General features: G+C 53.5%; 5 protein-coding genes, 1 non-coding gene and 1 pseudogene across 6 annotated transcripts, besides 1 other annotated feature; 4 read left to right on the top strand and 3 right to left on the bottom strand.

Moving 5' to 3' along the window:
- On the top strand, positions 1–108 carry NCLIV_051561 (annotated as a pseudogene; the record flags this gene model as incomplete).
- Positions 1–108: a sequence feature (3' section of unspliced gene traversing gap. 5' section is NCLIV_051560).
- Positions 109–1,990: 1,882 nt separating this feature from the next.
- Positions 1,991–3,163, bottom strand: NCLIV_051570 (conserved hypothetical protein; the record flags this gene model as incomplete). Its single annotated transcript, XM_003884710.1, has 1 exon — positions 1,991–3,163. The coding sequence occupies one exon, from the start codon at positions 3,161–3,163 to the stop codon at positions 1,991–1,993; it is 1,173 nt and encodes a 390-aa protein (XP_003884759.1).
- Positions 3,164–4,394: 1,231 nt separating this feature from the next.
- Positions 4,395–7,304, top strand: NCLIV_051580 (conserved hypothetical protein; the record flags this gene model as incomplete). The annotated part of the gene is made up of 5 exons (XM_003884711.1): positions 4,395–4,530; positions 5,040–5,055; positions 5,637–5,712; positions 6,199–6,609; positions 6,969–7,304. The coding sequence occupies 5 exons, from the start codon at positions 4,395–4,397 to the stop codon at positions 7,302–7,304; spliced, it is 975 nt and encodes a 324-aa protein (XP_003884760.1).
- Positions 7,305–9,917: 2,613 nt separating this feature from the next.
- Positions 9,918–13,832, top strand: NCLIV_051590 (putative GTP binding protein; the record flags this gene model as incomplete). Its single annotated transcript, XM_003884712.1, has 7 exons — positions 9,918–9,967; positions 10,542–10,684; positions 11,024–11,196; positions 11,766–12,009; positions 12,320–12,682; positions 13,275–13,419; positions 13,760–13,832. 7 exons carry the CDS (start codon positions 9,918–9,920, stop codon positions 13,830–13,832), a joined length of 1,191 nt encoding a protein of 396 aa, XP_003884761.1.
- Positions 13,833–15,003: 1,171 nt separating this feature from the next.
- On the top strand, positions 15,004–15,076 carry NCLIV_t120008. Its single transcript has one exon. It is a non-coding gene; the product is annotated as a tRNA-Glu (tRNA).
- Positions 15,077–16,057: 981 nt separating this feature from the next.
- On the bottom strand, positions 16,058–19,638 carry NCLIV_051600 (conserved hypothetical protein; the record flags this gene model as incomplete). Its single annotated transcript, XM_003884713.1, has 4 exons — positions 16,058–16,261; positions 16,495–16,732; positions 17,599–18,304; positions 18,498–19,638. The coding sequence occupies 4 exons, from the start codon at positions 19,636–19,638 to the stop codon at positions 16,058–16,060; spliced, it is 2,289 nt and encodes a 762-aa protein (XP_003884762.1).
- Positions 19,639–22,413: 2,775 nt separating this feature from the next.
- On the bottom strand, positions 22,414–23,249 carry NCLIV_051610 (hypothetical protein; the record flags this gene model as incomplete). The annotated part of the gene is made up of 2 exons (XM_003884714.1): positions 22,414–22,559; positions 23,189–23,249. The coding sequence occupies 2 exons, from the start codon at positions 23,247–23,249 to the stop codon at positions 22,414–22,416; spliced, it is 207 nt and encodes a 68-aa protein (XP_003884763.1).
- Between the last annotated feature and the right edge of the window lie 963 nt (positions 23,250–24,212).

Genomic DNA, 24,212 nt, shown 5'->3' on the forward strand with positions numbered 1-24,212 from the left:
CGGGCCTCTCCATCGAGGAGTCGCCGTACTTTCGCGGGAAGAGCCGCGCACTGGGAAGCCCCAGCGCGTTTCGCATGGACTTGGCGCAGAGTCCTTCCGTGCCGCTGACAAGAGACGAGGGCGCGACTGCGTCTGCTGAAAAGGGAATGGGTACGGCGCAGTCTGGCTCTTCCGGCGCTCTCAACCCTGCGAGCACCCGCGAGGACGTGACAAAGGGAACGGAGGTGGTTTGAGTGTAGAAAACCGTTTTGTCTCTCTCGGCGTGCCGATTTCAGTTTTTTTCGCGTGTGTGAGTTTGCAATGGCATTTCGCGTTTCCTCAGAATCGAACGATGCTGCTGTTGCGTTCTGTCCCTGTAAGGATCCTCCTACGCGTAGTCGGGACGGCATCTGGTGTTGTCTCTGCTGGACTGTTTTTGTTATGTTGCCTTGCGTCCGGCTTTTTTTTTACTTTTGCCGGCTTGGAAACGGGTAGCTGGAGGTGAGTGTGTGGCGAGTCCCTCCCAACGCTGCGCCGCGGGGAGTTCGGCGCAGTGCCGGGGCGACCGAGTTGTCGAGGTTTTTTCTAGGGACAAGTCTCTCCAGGCTCCCTCCCTAGGTGGCTGCTATGGCTACTGTTTGACATCCCTTTGATTTTGGGTTGCTTTTCTTGTCTGTGTCCTGGTGGTCCGTCACTTTGTGTAGTAGAGCTCTGACGGCAGAGACTGACGTCTTTGCGAGTGCACAGGAAGTGCCGTTATTTGAGAAACAAGACGGAGGGTCACAGGAGCTGGCGCCGCTATCGCTGGTGTCCATGTGTCGGAATTCCACTTCCCGGTTTTCTCAGTTCCGGGTAAGAGAGCATCGGCTCGCGCAAGTGCGGGAGGCTTCGACAGCTCCAGAAGTCTCGTCGCCCGTGTTCGGGTTGCGCGTGGGTGAACGCCGCAGCAGGCAAACTGTGTGTAGCTTTTTTTCTCGACAGAGAGACTAGGGGCAAGACGCAACTCAACACTGCTTTGGGCATCGCGTTTCCTTGTGACGGTCGAAAAAGTGCGTCACACTCTCCGTTTTGTTGGTGCTCAAGACTGCAGTTCACGTCTGCGTGTGCTTCTGTTCTCTTGTTGTTGTGCCCATGCTCCGCCTTCACATTCGCTCGGCGTCGGTTCGGGAGCGTCGCCTCTCCCGGTCATACCGAATTCGCGGGGCGACCTTCACGTAAAGCTGGTGCGTGGGGAGGTGTGATGTGTGTGCCGCGAGTGACCATGGCGCGTCATGAGGGACAGTAACTTCGCTCTACGGGCGTACAACTCAGGAATCTTAAGTGATGCCGGAAACTTCCCGGCCAGCTGCCGGAGCCGGTAATAAGCGTGCGGACGGTGGCGTTTTGCTCCGGCGTTGGTGGTTGCCGCCTGGCCGTCGGATTCCGAAGCGGAATAGATCAGTCGCTGGATTTTTCCGGTCTATTCGGGAGGCTCTTAAATCTCGGATCACGGGAACCCCTACGCGAGGGCGAGCCTGATTCGAATTTCCCTTTTCGACTGTCACGATGGGCCAAGAGTTTTACACACGTAGATAAAAATTTAGAAACGAATGGAGGCCTGTATTAGTTACACAGTGCGTGGTAGATGGAGCGTATGCAGGCCGTGCTATTATAGAGTTGGATTTAAGGAAAACACCGAGCTTTGTTTTTTTTTTGCACTTCCGCCGAATCTCCGGTGAACGCTACAGTCATTAATAACCAGTTTCCTTTACACGAAGCGCTCGCCTCGTGACTCCGTGGCAGGATACTTTTTCAGTCAACATACGGAGAGGACCCTCGCAAAAGTGCTGGGCAAATGTCCGGGCGCCGTTCTCATGGGGCATGTGCTTGCCATCTAGTATCATCACATACGTAGAGGTGCGGAGGCGAGACAGTGAATCTGCTGTGCACGGGTTTCACACGAAATTACAACTCGAACGTGCAGAGAGGCAGTTTTCCTTTTTTCGCGGAGTCGCGTTCTTCCTCTATAGTTTTACGTTGGCCCGGCCGCTAGCACGGAGAAGCAGAGAAACGCAACGAGGCAGGCACCCGCAGCAGCACGAAATAAGACTTGGCAGTCGCTTCTGAAGAGTCTTTCCTGCGTCCGTGTCTCTTTCTCACGACGATGACCCCGCGCTTCCAGTGGGGAAGCATCGGTCGCAGCGACTGCGTGCCTGATTTCACTTGGGGAGGAGTAGGGAGTGTCGCCTGCCGGCTCGGTCCTGACCAGCCCTAACTCCTCAACGACCCTTGTGGAGAGGCCAAGTTCTTCCAGCTCCTGCCGCTGCAAATGGGCGAAATCGTCGTCACTCCACTGAGAAGCCTGCGGCTGAGAAGGCTGTCTTCCCTGACTCGCTTCCAAAACTCCAGATAATTGAAGCGGGTCGCCCTCCTGTCTAGAACTTGACGACTCTTGCCTCAGTCGACGATGAAACAACCGATGAAATAGCGTCCCCTCTTCCGACCAACCCGTTGCATCTGTAGCGTCTTTCTCGCTATGGTGCTCGTGCCAAAACGCCGCCGCTTCACTCTGGCGCAGTCTCCACTGGTGCAAACGGACTGTGCGTTGCCTCTCGTGTCCGCCGGACGCTTTCTGCTCCCTCCCTCCGTCGACCGGCTGGTCCTCGGACGCGCCTCCGCTCCAAGGTTCGTCTCGGTTCCACTGCGGCGCCTGCAGCGCAACTACGGCGGCCTCGTATGCCCAGCGTGCATCGTCAATTGTCAGACTTGGGGAAGAGGAAAAAGACAGAAACGGGCCAGGCAGAAACTTCCGGCCAGCTGCTGTCCCCCGCGAAGGACGGCGCGTCTGCTGTTCGCCGGCCGCCAGGTCCGGATGAAGTTTCTTCACCAGGCGAAAGTAGGCTAGCCGCAGTTCCTTAGCAGTTGGGTGTTTCGTTTTCACGCCGAGCAATTCAAAGGGGTCGGGCGGAGGCGCCTCCCGTGGCCACGAAGGCGGATGGGATTCAAGATGCGAAGCTTTCAGGTTTCGCCACCTCTTTTCCGAAAACGCAGACGACGAAAAACACTCGAGTCCACCAGAGCGAGGCGTGCACGTGCTGGGATGCTCCCCATAGCCCCCCCAAAGAGCTCTCTCTCGTCGGCTGCGCCGACAATGGCTGGCACCCGTGACTCGACTGACAGCAGCAAAAGCGCCGTACCGATTCATGCTGGTGGCTTCGGTCTCCGATTTCCCCGCAGGTCACCACGCCTGTACTCCCAGCTTTTCAGGGTTCAGAGTTTTTTGCTGCTCCAATCCTAAAAATGAGGAGCTGCAAACGAACGGAACGAAGGCGTCCTATCGTTTCGTGTCAGGCATCCGAGAGGTTGCGCCGAGATTCGTCACGGCCAGCAAGCAGACACATTTCCTGTCCCGAATAGGAAGTTGCACACGACTAGCAAGCACATGATATAACTGCACAAGAGAGAAAACGCACAAGAAAGTGAGCTGCTGAGAAGACCAGCAAGCGTGCTGGTGTGTACGTACGCCGAGAGGAGTGACTCGTGGTTCGTCGAAAAGAGCAGAGGAGACGACACACACGTGGAAAAGCGCCATGCTCGACACTCAGAGAGGAAGTGTGCCACGAAAAAGAGAAGCAGAGCTCACGGAACGGAACAAACGCATCGTATCACGCTCTCAAAACAGAGTTGCTACTGGGCACGGACCTGGGGTTGCATGACTCGGCAGACGCACATGCATGCGGCAGATTTTCCTTCCGACATGCATCATGTGAAAGTCAAGAACAGAAGCTCGCGAAACTGAGGACCGTCTCACTCGTTTTGCCCTAGCATTTTCCTGACACAGAAGCGCATGATATATAGCGCTCCTCCTGCTCACCATACGCTTTGTTGACCCTTTCTGGTTCTCAAACTTCGCCGACCTCGGACGCGGCCGAGTAGCTGCACAGGACGATCCTTCGACCGCTCCAAAGAATCCACGCACCTGGTGCTGGACTGCAAGAGGCAGATCTTCCCCGCATTTTCAATTCTGCGCCCCTCACGTAGCCTACAGTCCAGAAGGCTTCTGCATGCAGAAAACTATCTGTCTTTACAGCCTAGTTCTGGGTTTCACGGCCCCTCTGCCTACAGAGGCGTTTCTTCGGCTGTTGTTTCCACGCGTTTTGCCTGGTTGCCGCCAAAAAGACAGAATCGCTGCGCCTTTCGGCGTGTTTCACGTGACTCGGAGTTCTTCCCATCCGCAAATCGGCACGCGACACCCAGTTCCCCTGCGCGCGCGGGAAACAGCCGCGCGCGTCCAGAGGATTTTACACCTCGCATAGCGAAAAGAGGAGCTTTCCGTCGGCTGTTGCGCCGAACCCGCCTTGGGCCGTGTGGGGGACCCTGGACTACACACAGTCGTCACTGTTTCTCCTTCATTGGCTGTGTTCGATCCAAGCACGATGAATTTCGTCAAGAGCAGCGTTTACCAGCAGGAGATCACCTCGGAGGGGGTGAAGGAGAAGGAAATTGTGACGCGAACCAAGGAAGAGATCGCTCTCGAGGAGCGACTGAAGAATCTTCCGGAATTCCAGCGCCGTAAGCATTTCCAGTCGCGACACTCTGTCGGAGATTTTACAACGTGCCTCCATTAGGGTGCAGTCTGGGACATGTCATCCGAGTTGTGTGATCCCCAAAGGACGGGCGGCGTGAGGGACACCACCCTTGTTGCGCGCCTTCTCGATACAGCGGAGAATGGAGCAGATTCGCGTTTCACTGAAACACATCCGCAGAGTTCCGCGCGGCACAGAAAAGACGTGAAATGCAGGTCTTTTGTAGCCGGAACTGCGCCGCTGCCACCCGACCCGGTCCAGAATTAGAGAAAAGACTTTTTCTTCTCGACGGCAAGCATGCATAGGAGCCATTTGCGCGCCGCGACGTCTGAAGAAGAGGAGGACAAGTGGAGTGACTGCGCTATCTGCTCTGTGAACGCGAAGAGCGTGAGGTGATGGAAAGTGCAGGACGGGGGACGGGGGGCGGGGGAGAAGAAATCTCGGTTGACTTTCTCGTTTCCGTGTGGATATGCGCGTGTGCCTGGCTGTGTGCAGAAAACCACTTCCTCAGGTTTGTGGAGTTAACCGTGGCAGCCTCGAACCGTCGATCTGCCGTCTCTAGCGCAGCTGCCTGAGTTTCTTCTCGTTTTTTCGGCCCGTTCCTCTGTCTCTGGTCGTCTGATGGTTCATGCTCTTCACTCCGCTTTTATCTTTGCCCTGTCGTCTCTCTCGTAGTCCTCGCTCCTATTGATGGATCATGCGCCCACGGCACGATCACGGCACATGTCTTCCACAAACCGTTTCGCCTCAGCGCATGCGTATCTACGCATACGTGCGTATTCGTAGAAACGCACCTTGGTGTGTGCATGCATATACAAATACATATACAGGCATACAGACACATACATATATCTACATATATATATATATATATATGTGCATTTGTATGTATACGTATACATATGCATACATAAGTGGGTTGAGAGCCGGCTTTCCTGCGAACGTTTGGGCGTCCACGAAGTTGGTGTCGTGGCGTGGAAACCCCGGAGAAAGTGCCTAACAGGCGGAAGACGCGTCTTGCGCCACATCCCTCCTAGCCGTGGACAGGCAGCAGGAGTTTGCGCTTCTTTTTCTGACTTTTTATCCGATCAGCTTCGCCGAGGTCAAATACGATGACCCTAGCCTGGCGGAGAAGAAGGAGGGTTTCAATCCGGACGTCCCAGCTGCAGTAAGCGTCATGTTCTTCGTCCTTTGTCGATAGGCAGTGTCGGACAGGTTCGCTGCTCAAGATCCCCGTTGTTCTTTCTTCCCTTGTGCACTTTGCTTTCGATTCGAGCCCCCTGAACGGACGTACCGTCTTCCAGTGTGTGACGCTTCTTTCGTGTCGCCTTTGGTGTCGCAAGGAATCTTTTCAAAGCAGCTTACGTCAAATGGTATATTGGCTCATGACTACCAAATGGTTCCCGGCCAATTCAAGCTTTTAAGAGATTGTTTTTTCGTGTGCAGTGACACAACCGTGCTGACTACGCGCCTTTCCCGGGTGGCATCCCTTTCGGCGCTCAGTGTGAGTGCGACTTTCCGCCGCTGTCGGCGTCGCGTCGGTCTCTCGCCCGACTTTTTTTTCCCATGGTCTGCTTTCTCTCTCCCTCTCTCTTTATCTCCTTTTCTTCGTTCTTCGATGTGTGCGCCTCCGTCCCTGTGTTTCGCTGCGTAGGTGACCGAAGAGGAGTTCGAGTACTATGAGGCGCTGGCCGCTCAAGACCGGCGCCGCCAGCAGCAGCGGCAGCAGGAAGAGAAAGACATGCAGAACGAGTTTTTGAAAGCGAAGAAGGAGATGGAGGAACAGAGAAGACAGGCTCTCAGCGAAGCTGGACAGTACGGGTCGCCCCGTTCCCCAGGCGGAAGCCTCGGCCGCATGGGTCTCTCTGCACAAGCGCGAAGAGGCGGAGAGACAAGCTTATCGCAGGGGGCCGACGGAGTCTCCAGTCTGTCTTCGCGACGCCACGCGACGCCACAGGCGAATGCGACGAGTTCAAGTATGGGCGCGCGCATCTTCGACCTCACCTCGAAGAGGAAGCTAGTCACGCCGGCGCAGACACAGCGGGCGAATGCTTCGCTTACTGAGGTGCGCAAAAGGCCAACATCCCAGCCGGGGAAGCGTGAGGCGCACCGCGATCTGCTGCGACGCCCCAGGCAACCGTGCGTGCGTCGGCTGAGGCGTGCTTGCCCTCTGTTGAATGCAGTCTAAGCGGGAAATGTCCAGAAAGACACGGGTGTTTTATGGGTAGATAGCAGTGTCTGGGGTGTATCGCTACGAAGGTAGCAGCGTTTCCACTAAGGAGCACACCATGCCCGCATTTCCACCACACCGTCTATTTCTCTCTAGTCTTCCTGCCTCTCCGAATCTCGGTGTGAATCATTTTGCATCGACGATAGGTTCATATATATGTGCAAAGGCCTGATTGTTTGCGCGGTGTTTTGCAGTCTCCTGGAGAATCTTGTTTTCCGTCGACGGTGAAGAGAGTTCGGCGAAATGGGGAATGCGAGAGTGACAAGGCGCCTACAGCGCCCAGCGGGGCGTCAGACAAAGATGACGCACCTGTCTCGCCAGCGTCGGGTCCAGAGGAGACACCCGAACCCCCGGTCCCCACTGGTGGACTCCAGGACTTGATGGGGGGATATTCAGACGATGAAGAAGAGGAAGAAGCACAGAAAGAGGAAGCACCGAAAGGATCTGAGAACGGGGAAGACAAGGCAGCTGGGATTGCCCGGGAAGGAAGAAAAAGAGAGAAAGACGCGAAAGGAGACAAAGAAGAGTAGAAGCAGAGCGAAGCAAACGGAGACAGGGCGACAACTGTCTCTCTACAGACGATCCGCGATCCAGAGCTGTATAGCTCAGAACGAATAAACAGAGACAATGAGTAGTGGGGCGTCAGGAGGCTAGCGGAAAGAGAGAACACAGTGACTCTCACGAGGTGGAGAAGCCAACCGCAAGGTGCCGGATTTGCAGAAACACTTCAAAGAGAAGAAAGAAAGTGACGGACGACAGATACAAGAAGGAAAAGAAGAGGAACGAAGAGGGCCTCCCACTGCCGTAAAAGGCCTTCGGGGAAGCAGGCATGTATCAGCAGCTTCTTTCCACTGAAAATTGCGAAGCTGCTTGTGTGGCAGACGCAAGAGCCTTGCAGTCCCCAGCCCAAGCGGCGTGGTTGACGGGGATGCTTGCATGCGTCTAGTAATCCGTTTTTTAGAAACGTTTAAGACGAAAATACGTCGAAGATCTCCAAGAGGCTCGCCTCCTTTTAAGCCTCGGCGGTCGCTGGTACTGCGTCCACCATCTTCACGGCTCTTTTGTCTCTCCCAGTCTCTTACTCAATCTCGCCCCTCTTGGCGTTTCAGTTCTCTTTCTCTTTTTCGCCATCTTCTTCTCTGGCTGTGCGCTTTCCCATGGCGTCATACTGGGTTGCTCTCGGGTTTTTTTCGACACTCCGCAACCGCCGTGGACTGGGTCTTATACATACCTACACGCCTGTGCATGCACGTATATATAGGTATAGATGCTTGCACAGAGACGCTCGAACTCCTGAGGAAACCTGAGCTGCAGGAGGTATCCATAGATATCTCTGTAGAAGGAGCTGTGTTTCTGCGTATCAATTCATATGATGGTATAACGCGGCGTTTCTCAGCTGTCTGTAGCGAAGAGGAGCGTTTCTGAAGTTTGACGCGCACAGACACCGCGTAGGCGACGAAGCTGTTTCCGGTGCATCGCATGTGAAGGGCAGTGCACCGTTTCTGCAGAATGTCTGCTTTTCCCCGAGTTCTCGTTGCAGAAGCTCTTTCTCTCAAAGACATACCCATAAATATGTATCATATATGTACATAGGGATATGCTGGTATCGACTGTATCTGCGGATTTCTGCAAAAAGCACAAATTGCAGAATATGTAAACGTATATACAGAGTAGATTGAGGCTATGTATCTCTTTCTTCTGGTCCGTTTGCAGTACACCTATATGCATGTATATGCTTCATACGTAGAAATATGTGTTCGTATATATAAATATATATATATACGCATCTATGAAATGGATGTAGGGGATATTTCTGTCATGTACACTACCCGCGAGGATCGCGCCTAGTCCTGGGGATTGGCCATTGCGACTCGTGAAATCAGTTTTGAGCTGCGGAGAAAGAGGAGAAAGCGAAATGTTCGGAAACAGCTGTCGATGGCGGAGTGGAAAGCGACACAGCACGCGAACTCTGGCGTGGTAGCCTCAGAGAGCGAAAGAGCTGTGCCCGAATCCGGTATTTATGGTAAAACGATTTGCAGAGATCAAAGAGGCGAATGCAGATTGGTCTTCCACCGTAGCTGTCCGTGTACGTGTGTCGATGCCGATTTCGTAGATGCATGTGCTTCTCGACAGTCCTAATACCTGTAGATGATGGTATGAATGTATGTGTGCATGAATACATAAGTCTGCACATGCTCGCATGGAATTACGAGCTACTCTTCCCACAGAGCAGGCATGGAAGACGCTTTTTCTCTTTTCTTTCGTCCCTTCCAAACACTGTCCGCCTGATGTTGTGCAGTGCTGCAAAAGGCACCAAGATGGCGCGGCGGGCGGGGGTCTGTCTGAGGAAGCGACGTGGCGAAGCGAAGAAGAGCGAAGAGCGACAGGAAGAGATCGGACAGTGTGAATGTGTTGGATATCGCTGTTTTGCATGCAGACATACAGACGCTGGAGTATACATCAGCATCGCTTTGTCTCCCTTTGTTATCCGTTATTTTTCCGCGGTCTCATGCGGCCCCCTCCTCTCCACACGCTTATCTCCTGTTCCTACCGTGGTGGCGGGTGTATGGACAGTAGGCGGAATCTCATGCTCCGCTCGTCTTTGCCCTTCCCATTCTACGGCTCTTTCTTCCTTTATCCACGCGTTGCTTCTCTTTTGTCGGCCTCCCCTCTCTGCATTGTTTTCTGTGTGCCTCTGAGAGACGCGACAAGGTCGATTTTCGCTGCGAGAAGAACGGGGGGGAGACTCTCGGTTTCTCTGCATGCATGCAGTTGAGAAATCGAGTTCTCGAAACATGTGATTCTCTGTTCAAGACAGAGAGAAAAGCAGTCGCCCGCCTTCTTCCCCGCCACCGAGGACCCTCGAAAGTGCTGAGGAAGGCTGGAAAAACGGTTTTCCGTCTCCTCTGCATGTCGCATCTTTCTTCTTGTCTCGTTGCGCGTCTTCCTTTGCCAGTCTCCCGATCGCTCCCCACTTTACGATTCCGCCTTCGTTCCTTTTCGCATCTTCCCCGTTCGCAACTGTCTTTGTTTTTTCTCTCTCTTCTTCTAAACTCGTCTCTGACAGATCTCAGCCCGTCTTCTCTTTGCCCTGGCCTCTCTTCGGGCTCAGCCGTTTTTCAAGTTTCTTCTCGATTGCCACAATGGCGCCGAAGAAAAAGGAGCAAGCAGAGGAGAAAATCCTCCTCGGAAGGTACGTCACTTTCTCCTCAGCTTTTCCTCCTCCCATACCAAAGTATAGATGTGTACATGCAGGCGCTTAGATGTGCAATTATTGGGGACTCCGCCACGTGCATCCGTCTTCTTTTCCTCTTTCCGTCCCAATGAGGCACTAAATCCTTTATAGATTCAAGCACATGTATGTCTATTCATGTGTATTTATGTTTATATATGCATGTATACATACATATATACAGATATCTGTATATACAGATATATGTTTGTATATGGATGTGTCTCTTTATGGTTATGTCGAGTCTGGTTTTTGTGCATCCCGGTGTATATCAAGAATCCCTGGAAGGTCGGTCGCACTGACGCGAAACGGCTCACCAAGAGAAGGAAAAAATCCCGTATTTCGCTTCGCTCGTCTCTTTGTTTTCACCAGCGCGACTAGCGACGCTTCTACTCTCTGTGTGGAAACGCTCACGAGACTTCGCCGACAGCTTTGTGGGACGATCGTTCTTGCCCTTTTAGAAGCAACTCAGTCTGGCGCGTGGTTCCGTCGCCGGAGAGGAGGCTTCGCGTCTGTGTTTTCTGGTTTTTCTCAGACCGAGGAACACTCTGAAGATGGGTCTCGTCGGTTTGCCGAACGTCGGAAAGAGCACGACTTTCAATCTGCTCTGCAAGCAAGCTGTGCCTGCGGAAAACTATCCCTTCTGCACCATCGACCCTCACGAGGCGAGAATGAATGGTGCGCAAGGCCTGAAGACGCCACATGAACCGGTCGCACTCTGAAGAGGCAATACGCGGCAAGTGCGGTCTTCGCCGGAATTTACACTCGCATGCAGCTCAGAAGAAAATGCCTCTCCCCCTTTTTCCGTGTCGAACTGCAGAAACGCCGCTCCGCATTTGTCTCCCGTGCATTTGCCGCTCTCCCTCCCTTCTCTCTCGCTGACTCTCAATGCCCCTACCCCGCCATTCCCCTGTCGGTTTCCTCGTTTTTTTGTCTCCACGCCTTCCCGCTGCTTTCCTGTCTCTCGTCCACTTCTCTTCTTTTCTGGTCCGCCTCTCTGCTGTTCTGTCTTCTCAGTACCTGATGACCGCTTCAAGTGGCTATGTAACCATTTCCACCCCAAGAGCGAAGTCTCGGCAACTCTCGCGATCTTTGACATCGCTGGCCTCGTCCCTGGAGCCCACAGAGGCGAGGGTCTGGGCAACGCCTTCCTCTCGCACATTCAAGCAGTCGACGGCATCTACCACGTTGTGCGTTTCCCCCGCAGCCTCACGCCAGAGACAGATCATTTCCCCTCGAAAACATTATCCACATGCTCCTCACGCTTCCGCTTTTGCCTTTTGCCGGATTCTCCCCCTCTCTCTCGCACGCCAATACGTTTATATATATATATATATATATATGTATAAACACAGATATATATCTGCATACATACATATACATACTTATATCCATCCACATATATATATATATATATATGTATACATGTAGGTGGAGAGTCTTTATGTAGGGGGAGTCTGCGCGTCGCGGTGGTTCTGTGCAGGTGGACAGACAGGCATTCAGTCCGTTTCCGAGGAAGCGTGGTGTGGTGCCTCGCCATCGGCACAGTCTCCCCGTGGGGGGGCGTGTCCGTACATATATATGTATGTGCATTTAGGAGTACGTTTGTACAGTCCTGTGCATTTGTGCAAGTGTGTTTGTAGATATGCATACATGTATATATCTGAGCGTTGGGTCGCCGCCTTCTTCCTCAGGAGTTTCCCCTCTTCTGCCGCGTGTGCAGCGTCGGGTGCGAGTCTTTCTTTTCTTCTCTCGCCAGGTGCGTGCCTTTGAGGAGCCGGACATTGTCCACAGCGAAGGCGAAGTGAATCCCGTGAAGGATCTCGAGACAATCAGCGACGAGTTGCGAATGAAAGATGTGGAAAGATGCGAAAAGTTGATCGAAGAGCTGGACCGTCTCGTCGGCAAGGGCCAGGTCCCGAAAGACAAGCAGAAAAAAGTCCACCTGGATGTCCTGAAAGTCGTCCTCGAACACTTGAACAACAAAAAGTGGGTGTCCCAAGGTAAGCGCCGTCTTTCTTCCGTCTCCCTTTCCCCTTCTCTCTTTCCTTCTCTCCTTCAATTCTGTCTCTCTTCTTTCCGTTTGTCTCGCATTCTCTTTCTTCTAGTAGCCCGTCCACAGCGCCGCGACGGAAAGAAAAAGGACGCGACTGCGGGCGCCCAGCCGAGAGGGTGTATGAAGAGACGCAGCGCACTCGACTCTCTCGGCGCGCTTCTTGCGTGCGTCGCGGAGGTGGTCTGTATCTGCACACACCGAGTTTTCGATGCCTCTGTCGCTGCGTTGTTTCTCCTCTTGTATGCTGTGGGTTCCAGTGGACTGGAAAGCGTCGGAAGTCGAGGTGTTGAACGAGTACCAGTTCCTGACGGCGAAGCAAGTCGTGTACTTGGTCAACATGAGCGAGAAGGACTACATTCGCCAGAAGAACAAGTGGCTAGCCAAGATCCACGGCTGGGTTGAGGCGAATGTGACGGGGCCCATCATCCCCTACTCTGCGCAGTTCGAAAACAAACTCGCGGAGTTGCCTGACGATGCCGCGAGAGAAAAATACATCAAAGACGTCGGCGCCTCGCGCAGTCAGCTGGACAAAATTGTGACCACCGGCTACCACGCTTTGCACCTTATTCACTTCTTCACCTGTGGAGAAGACGAGGTGAAGTGCTGGACGATTCGGCAAGGTAAAAAGCACGTGGGAGGGCGCATGTTCTGCACGCTTGAACGAGAGGCCCTGTCGTCCCGCCGATACACACAAAATTCCAGCGGCGGCGCACACATCGCCTGCGGGATCGTTTCTCCAAACCGCGGAATGTCTTGCGGTGCTCTCCCCTTCGGCCGACCGCATTGGCTAACGACTCTTGTCCTGCCTTTTCGGCATTCCAGTAGCGTGTGTGTGTGTGTCCTTGAGGTGGGGAGACCGGACCGTTCTTCGTCTCTATCCATGAATGCCTGCACAGCTCCGCATGCCCCACGTGTCACTCATCGCTGCATTTGTCTGCGCATGCAAGCATCCGCACACCTCTACAGACCCCCTCACCTAAAGGCATATATGTATATACGTATATATATATATATATATATATATATATGACTGTGTGGCGGTCATGCTTCATCTCGTTTCTGGCCTGTGCCTTTTTAGCCTCTGTGTGGACTGGAAACGCGTGCGTCTCCTTTTGGCTCGTAGCGGTGGATAAGATCGGCTTCTCGTTCTGTTCAGAGAAGACAGAGAGCACGGACGCACATCCTTGGTGGTACCCGTGTTTTGGTTTTTAGGCACGAAAGCCCCCCAGGCTGCCGGCGTCATCCACACAGATTTCGAACGCGGATTCATCTGTGCGGAAGTCTACAAGTATGAGGACCTCGTTGCAGCTGGAAGCGAAGCCGCTGTGAAGGCGGCGGGAAAGTACCTCCAGAAAGGGTAAGACAGCGCGCATGGACGCACGCGCCCAAAAATGTCGCAGGAGGTTTCTCCGTTCACTGGCAAGCTCAAACGCGCGAGAAAGCCTCGTCCATATTCGTCGTTCTGCGCCTTCTCTGGTGCACCAGTGTGTTGCCAGTGTGTTGGGAAATGCATATTTCTGTACCTGCGAATACGCGATATCTAGACACCGATACCCCATCTAGGCATATACATACATAGGTCGGTGAAATCACATGCATCCGTAGGGATGTTTCTGCTATGGTATTCAGCCATGATAAGAACCGAGGTTCAGGACCGAAGCGTTTGTTCCTCCTTTGTGTGTGTGTGTATTTTCTAGGAAGGATTACGTTGTCGAGGACGGCGATATCATTTTCTTCAAGTTCAATGTGACCAACAGCGGAAAGAAATAGAACTTTTTTTCGGCTCTCCGTTGTTTTGTCTCCTGCCTCCGGAGTATCTGTCGCGTCTTCTTGTCCTGTTTCGTTTTCCCCTTTCTTTTTTCCCGCTTTTTCCCGGCTCGCCCGTGATGTCCGGTTGCCTCTCTACTTTCACGTGTAACGGGGAAGAAACCACCGGCGAGGGCGACGAAGAGGGAGAGACAAGAGAAACACAGGGGCAGATGGAAAAAGGAAAACACTGAGGGAGAGACTCAGAGACGGAAGATGCTACGGAGCGAAGACACAAACTTGTTCGCTTCTCTATGTTTTTTTCACTGAAAGCAAAGGCAGGTAATGCCTTTCGCCTGATGCTCTCGTCTTTCTGGCTGAGCAACCTATACATCATCCTTGCCTCGAGTTTCGGAACGGCAACACGTCAGAGATTCCAAAGGTGCGACAGACACACACATGCCTGTGACGCAGTACACACGCATGCAGCCAGGGCGTCGACGACTAGGCCCGTTAGTGGTGGGTAGTTCACAACGTTGCACAGCGAAAACGGACGAGAAGATACTCCCCGTCGTGCCCCGATGATAATGTAGTACGCACTGCTTTTTCTGTGCTCCATAGCCAAGCTCCAAAATCCGCCAGGAATCCCAATTGCAGTTGGTCTGGTTCACTTCAGAATTCGGTCATCTCGTTACTCATGGGCCCTCGTTGTTGAGAGCCTTCTCCTAAGATACTTATCAAGTAGCATTCGAAGCAGTCGAGAGGGAAAGGTGGTACTCATCGAAGATGCTGCCGCTTTTTGCCGTAATGTGGAAAGCCTTCCGTTACAACGGTTTTCCGAGAACTATAAACGTCAGAACTCATCCTTGCTTTGTCTGAACTACTCTGCGTGGAGTCGTCTTCTCTATCCCTTAAATGCTCAGTTCTCAGCGTCCAATTGTTGGTCCCAGCTCTACCGTACTGATGAATGCTCATAGCATGCTCGTGGTTCTCCTGTCATGGCAGAAGCCTAGATGCGTTAAGTACCTCCGGCCTTCTCACTGATCAAAGAAGAATCCGAAGGAGTCTATAACCTGTTTCCATACATGGTGACTCTTTACATTCTCGACCGCAACATTATGGCGCAAACGCCTGGGTTTTCTGAAAAACCTGTTTTCCCGATGGTGTTTGGCTGCGAGTCAGCCCTACTCCTCCATCCGTTGTAGTCTAGGTGGTTAGGATACGCGGCTCTCACCCGCGCGACCCGGGTTCAAGTCCCGGCGACGGAACTTTTCTCATCGCATCAGACGTTGTCCTGCTGGTGTGTTTTGCCTTTCTTCTACCTGAGAAAGTCCTGTTGAGACTCGAGGCTCTCTCCGTTTTGCCCTCGAGTGCGCATCTGGGGGAATCTTTGAACCTGTGTGCGGTTGGGCACAGACGTCTAACTGAAGTACAAATGCGGCGTGGCGAAACAGCCACAATGTTGCCAAACAGTGTGCACACACTGAAGGCTGTGAAAAACAAGGAACTCTATCTTCTGTGATCCATTGGTAGCAGGAGTCAAGAATGGACGAAGAGCAGTGGCAACTTCAATCCGCCGGTCGACATCCAGGCCGTGGATGACGCCGGTGTTCGACTGCGTACAGGAAGAGTGCCGGAGGTTGCCAGCAGGTAGAGATGAGCAGACGCTTTCCTTTTTTTCTCCCCGTTATTTTCCTTTCCGACGGCGGTGAATTAGCAAGACTGCAGTAGCCTTTGTGCCCAAATCGCATCCAGGTCCAAGGCGCTGGGCGGTTCTCTGCTCTTGTAGAAAACTATTCTGAGACCGGGCACGAGTCATTTTGCAGCGAGACCAGAGAAGGCAAGTGGACTGCATAAAAGGAAAAGACATACTGAGGTTTTCCAGCGGCGGAAAGTTGCAGAAGCGAACGGTCTGCGTTCAGCCTGTATGGCCTTCCTTTCCAGGAGTGCACACCGCAACATCGGAACAACGCAGGAGAAACGAACTTGAACGGCGTTCGCGCACTGACAGATTTGCATTTTTGTAAAATGTACAAAGATCGTCTGTGCAGCACGTGGTGCGCCAAGCACAAAGGGTAGAGAACTCATGTGTTCAGCAACCGTGGAATAGCGCCAGTCGTTGTATGAGGGCATCCAACTGTTTTGCGGTACCGATAAAAAACAACAGATAGGCGAGATATCGGGCGTTCGTAAGTCTACGGAAACTGAGAAGCGGTCGAAATCGAGGAAACGTTCTTCAAGAAAGAGTTTCATTTATTTCTCCCGTCATCATCAAATACGTTTCGCGGTAACTTCTTTCGAATTTTCACTGCGCCTCGTTTGCCAAGTTTATAGATTTTCTGGCCGATATACGGCTTGGGGCGTCCGCCGTTGTCGCCGAATCTCTTCCCGAGCCTCTCGTCCAGCCCAACAGTGAACCTCGCCTTCATATCCACCAGCGAGGCATTCGACGTCTGAACGGAAGGCACCCATGGAGAAAAATATGAAAGTGGATGCTCTTGCGGAACAAGAGTATGAGTCTGCATATGTATCTGCAGACCCTAAATGTATGTTCCGGTGTGTGCTCATCGTCTGCCGCAAATAGATCTACAGAAAATAATACGTGTGGAATGATGTATATGTATGGACATGTATATACCAATCACTATGCATATATGCATAGATGTATGCAAACGGGCAGACTTACCAGCTTGTACGGCTCGTCGTACGCCCCAGGTGTTATCGTCATTGATGCGTCGTCAACAAGGGACGAACTTGATTGACTCGAGGGGTTTTTTCGCTGTTGAGAGAAAGTGCTGGACGATGAGGTCGCCTCTGTGTCTCCGAGGGACGGCAAAGGTAGCATTCTTTTGCTTTTCAAGTCGAAGACAAGATTGCGGCCTCCGACTCGCTCCAAGAGGAGAAACTGTCCACAGGGACTTCGCCTGTACAAGTGAAGGCACCATCACCACACGAGATGGGGAACAAAGTCGCAGGATTTGACTGTTTCCTTCTCTATTCGTGTACGTCAAAGGGCCGCCAAAGGCCAAAAAGACATCTGAGCTCCGTGTACCCGTTCGGACAGGGGAGCAAACGAATGCTCAGCATCAATGATGCAAGCCTTGTCGCCTGGCCCCTTATATTTCACCTTCGGCGTCGCGTCTTGTGTCGCCCACTAAACAGTGTAGCCGCGACATTTGCGGCTGAATCTCCCGCCCACACCACCAGCGTAGAAGGCCAGATTTTGCACTGAATGTGGGCTTGTGCTACTAACCTAAATCGGACCGCGGGACTAGAGAGCTTTTGTGGTCTGATCCACATTGCGGAGCGAGCGAACGCCCTTTAAGAACTGAAACGCTTCGCGATTAACGTAAGCGAGACGCTTACACGGCGCCATTCATCCGTCCAGAGCAGAGTCGCACAAAGAATTGCGCGTGCAGCCGTGGAGACGATGACTTGGTGTCAGTTACCGATCTACTACTCCATTGGGATTCGGCCGCTTTAGGTGTCTATGCACGAAAGCACCTGCTCCTAACCTCAGCAGTATACTGGTGCCAAAACACTGGGGGACTGCGTCTGCACGAACCTCTCACACCCGAGTGCTGTCGCGTGTATATTATGTGCTTGTCTCTTGTCTATTATGGTTGTCCGCTATTCTGGGGACAAGGAAGCTAAGTAGAATGGCGCTAGCATTGTCTCAGAAGGGAGAAACCTAGTGTTCGTTGCGTGTGTCTTTTGCCGACCGAGGCACAACCGCCTCTCGTCTCTCTGCGGCCCGTCCTTTGTGGACTCTGCGGCCACGTCTTCTCACCCCAGAACGCAGCAGTCCACCACATCGCCAGGCTTCAAATCGGGAAAGCGGCTGATGCTCTTCCCCACGGCGACGCCAGCGAGGGGGCCCAGGTTCAGACCGAAAAAGAGCATTTCGGTCTCTCTGTACATGAGCATTGCCTTCAGGACTGTCCCCGGCGGAACCGGCAGGAGACGAACAGCCTGCCATCCAGCGTCGCCTTCCTCTTCTTGCTCTCCTTGGTCTGGTGCCTGGCTCAGAGCCGAGACCGTGGGAACGGAAGCGCTCTCTTCGGGAATGGGAGGCTCGAGCTCGTGGCGATGTGCTGCCGAAACCGCACGAAGATAACCAGCGAACCGCAGCCTCCGCATCTCGGGTCGATCCTTCCCTGCCTCGCTTGTCGCGGCAGAGCAGGCTCCGCCCTCCGCCAGCCGAGAGAAACGAGGTACACGCGGTGTGGACAAGTCAGGATTCATCCGCGAGTACGCTAAGAGTATACTCTCCATTTGTGCCTGAAAGAAGGCACCGTCGTCGTCTCCAAGTAACGAGCAAACGTGCGCACCAAAAGGTAGTGTGTGAGCAGCCAGCATCGCCTCATGCAGCCCCCCTCCTTCGTTTTGCAGAACTCTTCCTCTCTCGCTCGCGTCTGCGAACCTCCGCGACCCAGGGCCTGTCGCGAGACTGCCGTCCGGGGCAGGAGACGAAGACGCAACGGAAAGGGAAGATTCTGCGGGAGACAAGAGAAACGCGCAGAGGCAAGGGACGATGAGAAGTCAGCAGTGGGTGAGATATCAGGAGTGCGTGCCTGCATGCACGAATTAGCAGAGGCCTCACGACAAAACACATTCTGCACCACTCGTGTGGTTCGTGTGAGTATGCGAGAGTCTTAGATGCCGTCTCTTTCCCCGTGCTTGGCTCACCTTTCTCCTCGTGCACCAGGCGATCCCAGCCATCCAGAGCGCGGCCGAACTGGAGGCGAAGCGCTGTGAAGAGGGAGAGGAAATTGCTCTCTAGATTCAGACGGTCCAAAAGCGAAGCGAGGCCGACCTGGCTGTCAACAAATGTCGAGGCAGAGACCCCGTACTGCCAGTAGAGGGTAGACATGAGGCCGTGGGCTCCGTGGGAAACCTTTGCGACATCCGGATTTGCTAAGAGAGACGAACACACAAAGCAGACGAGCCGCCGATGCTCACGAAGGGAAGAGGAGGACAAGCTAGAGAAAGACGACGAAGGGGAAGGTGAGAGAGGGGAGACAGGGTGAGAGACGGCATCCGGAGAAGAGGAGAGCGAAGGACAGAAGCTGAAGAGAAAGATGGCCCTCGGGGTTGACACGTACAGCGAGGACAACAACTCGGTGCGACCCGGGTAGTGAAGAAACCTCCGGCTCTCATCGAGGTAACTGTCCCGCGCGTCTTCTTTGCGTGTCCCCTTTAGGAATTCACCGTGTGAAAGCTCCAGAAGAGAGTCGTCGCGCAGACCAGGAGCTGCTGGTGAGGACGAAGAGGGGGAAGGAGGACGCAGAGCATGTGGTAAAGAGGCGACACGGCGGGAGAGAGGAAGAAAAGGAACGTGGACGCCAATCGAGGACTGAAAGAGCCGCGAGCGAGGGCGAGTCGAGGAACCAGAAATGCCCGCGTGCCCGGAAGGATCTGCGGCGTCGCCAAGAACATCGGCGTAGTCCTGTCCAGGCGTCCCAAAAGAGGGGAAGACGGGCAAGGCACCAACAGTCTCTGTCGAATCGCGAAAGCGGTCCTGAAACTGGCGCGTGGCGCTCGTCTCTGGAAGCACGGCAAGCAGTGGCAGCTGCGGAGGAGGGGCTGCAGAACAACAAACCCCGCCAGAGGAAGCTTCCTTGCAACACGAAAGAATCCACTCGACTGAAAGTCTCGCTTCCGCGAGCGTTGCGACGTAGTAAAGAGGAATCGTCCAGTGGGTGTCTGTACAGCCTGGCTCAGGGCTTCGCCGGCGCTGGTCTGACCGACAATTCGGACTGGAAACAAAACATCGGAGGGAAGACACGTGAGACCACGAAAAAGGAGCGAGGTTCGCTGCAGCAACCATAGAAAAGGAGAGAAAGGAAACAGGAGCAGTTCGAGGGAAGCACCGAGAGTCAGACAGCGGCGGTTGAAACACGGGAACGTGCACATTTTCCCGCGGTCTTCGCCTCGGGAAAACGAGGGAAGACCCTCCGCAAGATGCCCCTGTGGGCGGTACGTTCATCCGTACCGGGCATTTTCCCTCACAGAGTCCAGAGAAAGGTCCAAACTGGTTCCTCCCCGATACGAAAAAGAGAGACTTCGCTGAGGCGAGCGCAGCATGCAGCCCCATCTTGTCTGAATAACTATGGCGGTGCGTCGCCTATTCCCCCATGGTGGTCTTTGTCTCGGTCATCGGTGGCAAGAAAACTGTATCGCTCGGAACGCTATCGTAGCGAATCGCCTCTAGCACAATTCCTCCGTGCGGATTTGGGAATTCGCGACTCAAGCGGCCTGGCGAAGCTACGGAAGACACCTGGCGACTGCCAGTCTTCTGAGACAGACACCCATTTCAGAGAAGCCTTGGCGGTACGGAGGCCATTTGCCTTAAACTGGAACACAGGGACAGTAGCTTCTTTGAGATAGGACAACATAAGAGCCTACGCTGCATACAGAACGAAGCCCTGGATTCAACGGTGAGAGCGAGATGACTCCAGGGACCGCAGGCTATGTCCATCGGAAGTCAACCGCCCCCCACAGAGAGCGAATAACCTCATTTGTAGGAAGTGGAAGGTAGGGAAATGGAGAAATAGGCTTAAATTGGCCTCGAAGGAACCGGCAGAAAACCGAAGCTAAAAGAGAGGCTAGTGTGTGCCATTGGCGGTTGGCTCCTGTGAACAATGCAGACGCTGCGCGTGAGTCGATTGTTTACGCAAAGGTGCACTCTGCGCCACAAGGGCTGGCGGCGGTAACGTTGGTGACTTCAGACGTAGCGACCGGCGTGGCAGACGCTGCACACGCGACTGAAATCAAAGAAACAGCTGGGGCAGAACGACAAAAGTGTTGCTTCCCAATTTCTTGTACTGGGAGACGGGTTACCTCACGTCTACTCCGCTTGTGGGCAACTAGAGTAGAAATGCGTCAGTCGCAACTCGGCGCTGCAGTGTGAGGCTGTCGTCTCGGGTAGATGTGAAACGCCTTGGGCCTGCAAGGGATACTGCGTGAAAAACGTATCACCAGCAAACTTGATTGCTTTCAGGCGGAAATATTCAATAATCCGCAAAACTACCGCACATTCAGCGTAACACTAGACTGCGGGGAAGCTGGTGTGCTGTGAGAGACACTCTGTGCCTCAGACAAATGACATTGGAAAAAGATGCTCAGTGGTACTCCTGACGTCCCTTTGCGTCTCTGCACAGCACAACACCCTTTCGATAACAGCTCCAAGCCTGTATGCGGTCGTGCTCCTATCACCCAACGTGGGCGTGTTTCGTCTCAAGTTTCCCTGTCTGCCTTGGATCGTTGAAGTCCAGGGATGCTGCGACCCCGCCCTCGACTGAGGACGTTTTTACGCTTTTTGGCCAAGAAAGTTGCCGTGGAGAAAACCCTGCTGAGATGGCAGGACAGATGCCCACGAAAACTCCTGGTTAGGCATGGATATAAAAAACACGTCTCGCAGCAGTGCGGCACCTGCCAACCAGCGCACCTGGTCGCTCGCCCGTGGGAAGCTTCACATGCTGGGGGTTTTGCCTAGTCTACTCATTTGAAGGCAAACCGATTTTGTTACGCGTTAGGTGCGCTACCTGGCAACCTGGCCACGCCCGCCACCGATTCTGTCGTTAAGGACACAGACAGACACTAGCGGAAACGACCAGACGAGCCTGTAGCTGACATCGGAAACACGAGCAGCCCAGAATCAAACGGGGCAGGGCGATGCTAGCTTCGCTGCTCATTTGTAAAGCGAAGGCTTCTCACGCAGCAGTGGCCGAAAAATCTAAGCTCGATGGGGTTTGCTTTATAAGCGGCAAAGAGACCACCACGTCATCGCCAGAGGAGTGCAAGTTCAGTTTTTCCAACCCGGTACCTAGCAGTACCATCGCAGAGATGGAGCCCGCGATACAGGGTGTTGCCAATTTTTGGGGTGAGACGCCGCTTCTTCTGAGACGTCGTCGGTGCGGTGGAGCACTGCCTACGTTTATGTTGCCTTCTAGAGGTTTTTCAGGATGAAACAAGCCTTCCACTTTGCTCTACGAAGACGTACACCGCGGAGTAGACGTGTGGCTTCAACCGGGGCCTCTCGTTAGATTCAAGGCGCACAGCACGCGAGTTCATTCCTCTTGGCAACATGCCGGTGGAAACGGACGAAGAACCACCGTCTGGCGCCTCTCGTGTCTTGGTTTCAGCGCCTCTCGTGTCTTGGTTTCACGCTAAAAAAGAAAAGGGACCAGCAAGGCAGAAGCGACAAACAAGCTGTTCTTTTTGCAGGATTTCCTAGATGCCCCCCGCACCTCAGCAACTGCAAACCACGTCATCAGCTACCACAACTCTTCGGGGTTCCTCCCACCCACTGAGAGAGGATCGACGATCGGCAGGAAAGCCAGGAAGAGAGTCAGAAAAAGGACACGGAAAAATGAAGAGAGAAGGGCCGAAGAAGTAGCGGAAAAAAACGAAAGAGTTGATCCAGAGAAGACTGGAACGCAGATATATCCACGACAGACGAGAAAAAAGAAAAGTACAAAGGAAAGACAGGAGGAGAAAGAAAAGGAAAACAAAAGGGTAACGAGAACCCTGAAACGGCGAAGAGGGACACCACGCGAGCACAGCACGTGCATGCCGGGATGCCCGTCTCTCTTTGTCTCTATCACTGGGTCTCCTGTTTCTTAAGATTCCACTCCTCCTTTATCTTTTCTCGATAGAGGTTTCCTTCTCTATGAAGTCTCTGCGCTTCCTCTTCGACGTTGTGGTAGACAACCTGGAAGTAGGCAACGCCAACAGGGATGCCGGCACCTAGCGACAAAAACACAAAACCACACACAAAATTTGGCCTTGGAGGATGCGTGGGAGCGATGCCGCTAGAACCGCCACAAAACAGGCGACGTCATCTCCACGAAGAAATCCAGTGCACCAGGCAAGACGGTTTGGGACCATGGCGGACCGCTAAAACAGTGGATGCGAAATCAGAGAGAAATGAAAGCAAGCTTCTATCATTGTCTCCGCGTTCACTCTTTGCGCCTCCACTCTTGTCACGCAGGAGTGGCGTATTGCCCTCCATAAGGGATGTCACACATTTGGTGTACCGCCTGTCGCTTTCGGCGTGCTCGGTGACGGTAGGCGAGAGACGCTCTCTGAAGAGGGTCAACGCCTCGGACGTGCGCACACTGCATTTGGCTACAACCACACAGGTTGACAGAATCGAGCACCTATCCCATCCTTGGCTTATACTGCCTCTGTGACGACGGCAAAAAGTTCTGGAGTAAAACCGTGTAAGAATGTCACGCACAAGGATGTGCGCATTGGGGCGCTTCAAGATGATTTTTGCAGGTGAGAGACTGTGCCTGGCCCCGTTCGTTAACAAACACCGGTAAGGAAGGCTCTCCGCCGAGATGACTTGAGCGGAAGACTGAAGAGAGACTGACCTAGGAGAGCGAGGCCGACCCACTTGGCGCTCTTGGTGAGCGACGTGAGGACGTGCGACATGCTGGGAGTCGACGAGAGGCAGAGAAGGGAGAATTGACGGATGGCAGGAAGACACGAGAACAAGGAAAGAGAAAAGGAGACGAGCGCGCCGGAGGGGAAAGAAGAGGCAGACGGGGAAAAAAGGATAAGGGAACGGAAGAGAGGAGACGACGAGCGGAGAGAGCAGACGACGAGCGGAGAGAGCAGACGACGAGCGGAGAGAGCAGACGACGAGCGGAGAGAGCAGACGACGAGCGAAGAGAGCAGACGACGAGCGGGGAGAGCAGACGACGAGCGGAGAGAGCAGACGACGGGAGATACCGGCAGAACAACCAAACGGAGGGAGAGGGGACTGTTGATGCAAGAAGAAAAACCTCCTATCCGTGCAACGCTACAGGAGGGGAAAAGGGCCAAGGAAAGCCAATGAAAAAAGAGAAGCACCAGACGAAATGTGAACAAAGGAAGGCAAATGTCGAAAACTTCCTGCTTGGAGCGGTAACCCGGAACTCTACGGATGCATGCGGAGGAACCATCGTCAAAAACCAAGACTAGGCTAGATGAAACACAAGGCCAAGCCGATTCGTGTAGAAAACAGACGGAGCGGAAACAAGTTCGTTGCATGAAGACGAGAAATCGAAGAGGCGGACGACAGCAAAAGAGCCAACCACGCTCCCAACTGGCTGTTACGAGCCAGCGACAAACCAGATAAGTGATTCGGGTTTAAGGGATAGGACGACTCAACGGGAGGACGACCGCTTCCCGTCGTCGGGACACTCTTTTCCAGGTGTTTCCAGCTACTTCAGAAATCTCACGAAATCCTCTGAAAATCGACACTTTCGAAGAAAAGCAGGACATGAGTGAAAAAACTCAAGATCTGCGTGTGCGCGAATTACAGACGTCGGCGGGCTACCGGTCGCTGCACATCCCTGGAACGAGGCATGTGACCTCCGGATAAAGGTTCGCCAACTTCGCAGAAGCGACTTC

The sequence above is a fragment of the Neospora caninum genome, chromosome X (assembly GCF_000208865.1).
Source record: "Neospora caninum Liverpool complete genome, chromosome X".
NCBI classification, from domain to species: domain Eukaryota; phylum Apicomplexa; class Conoidasida; order Eucoccidiorida; family Sarcocystidae; genus Neospora; species Neospora caninum.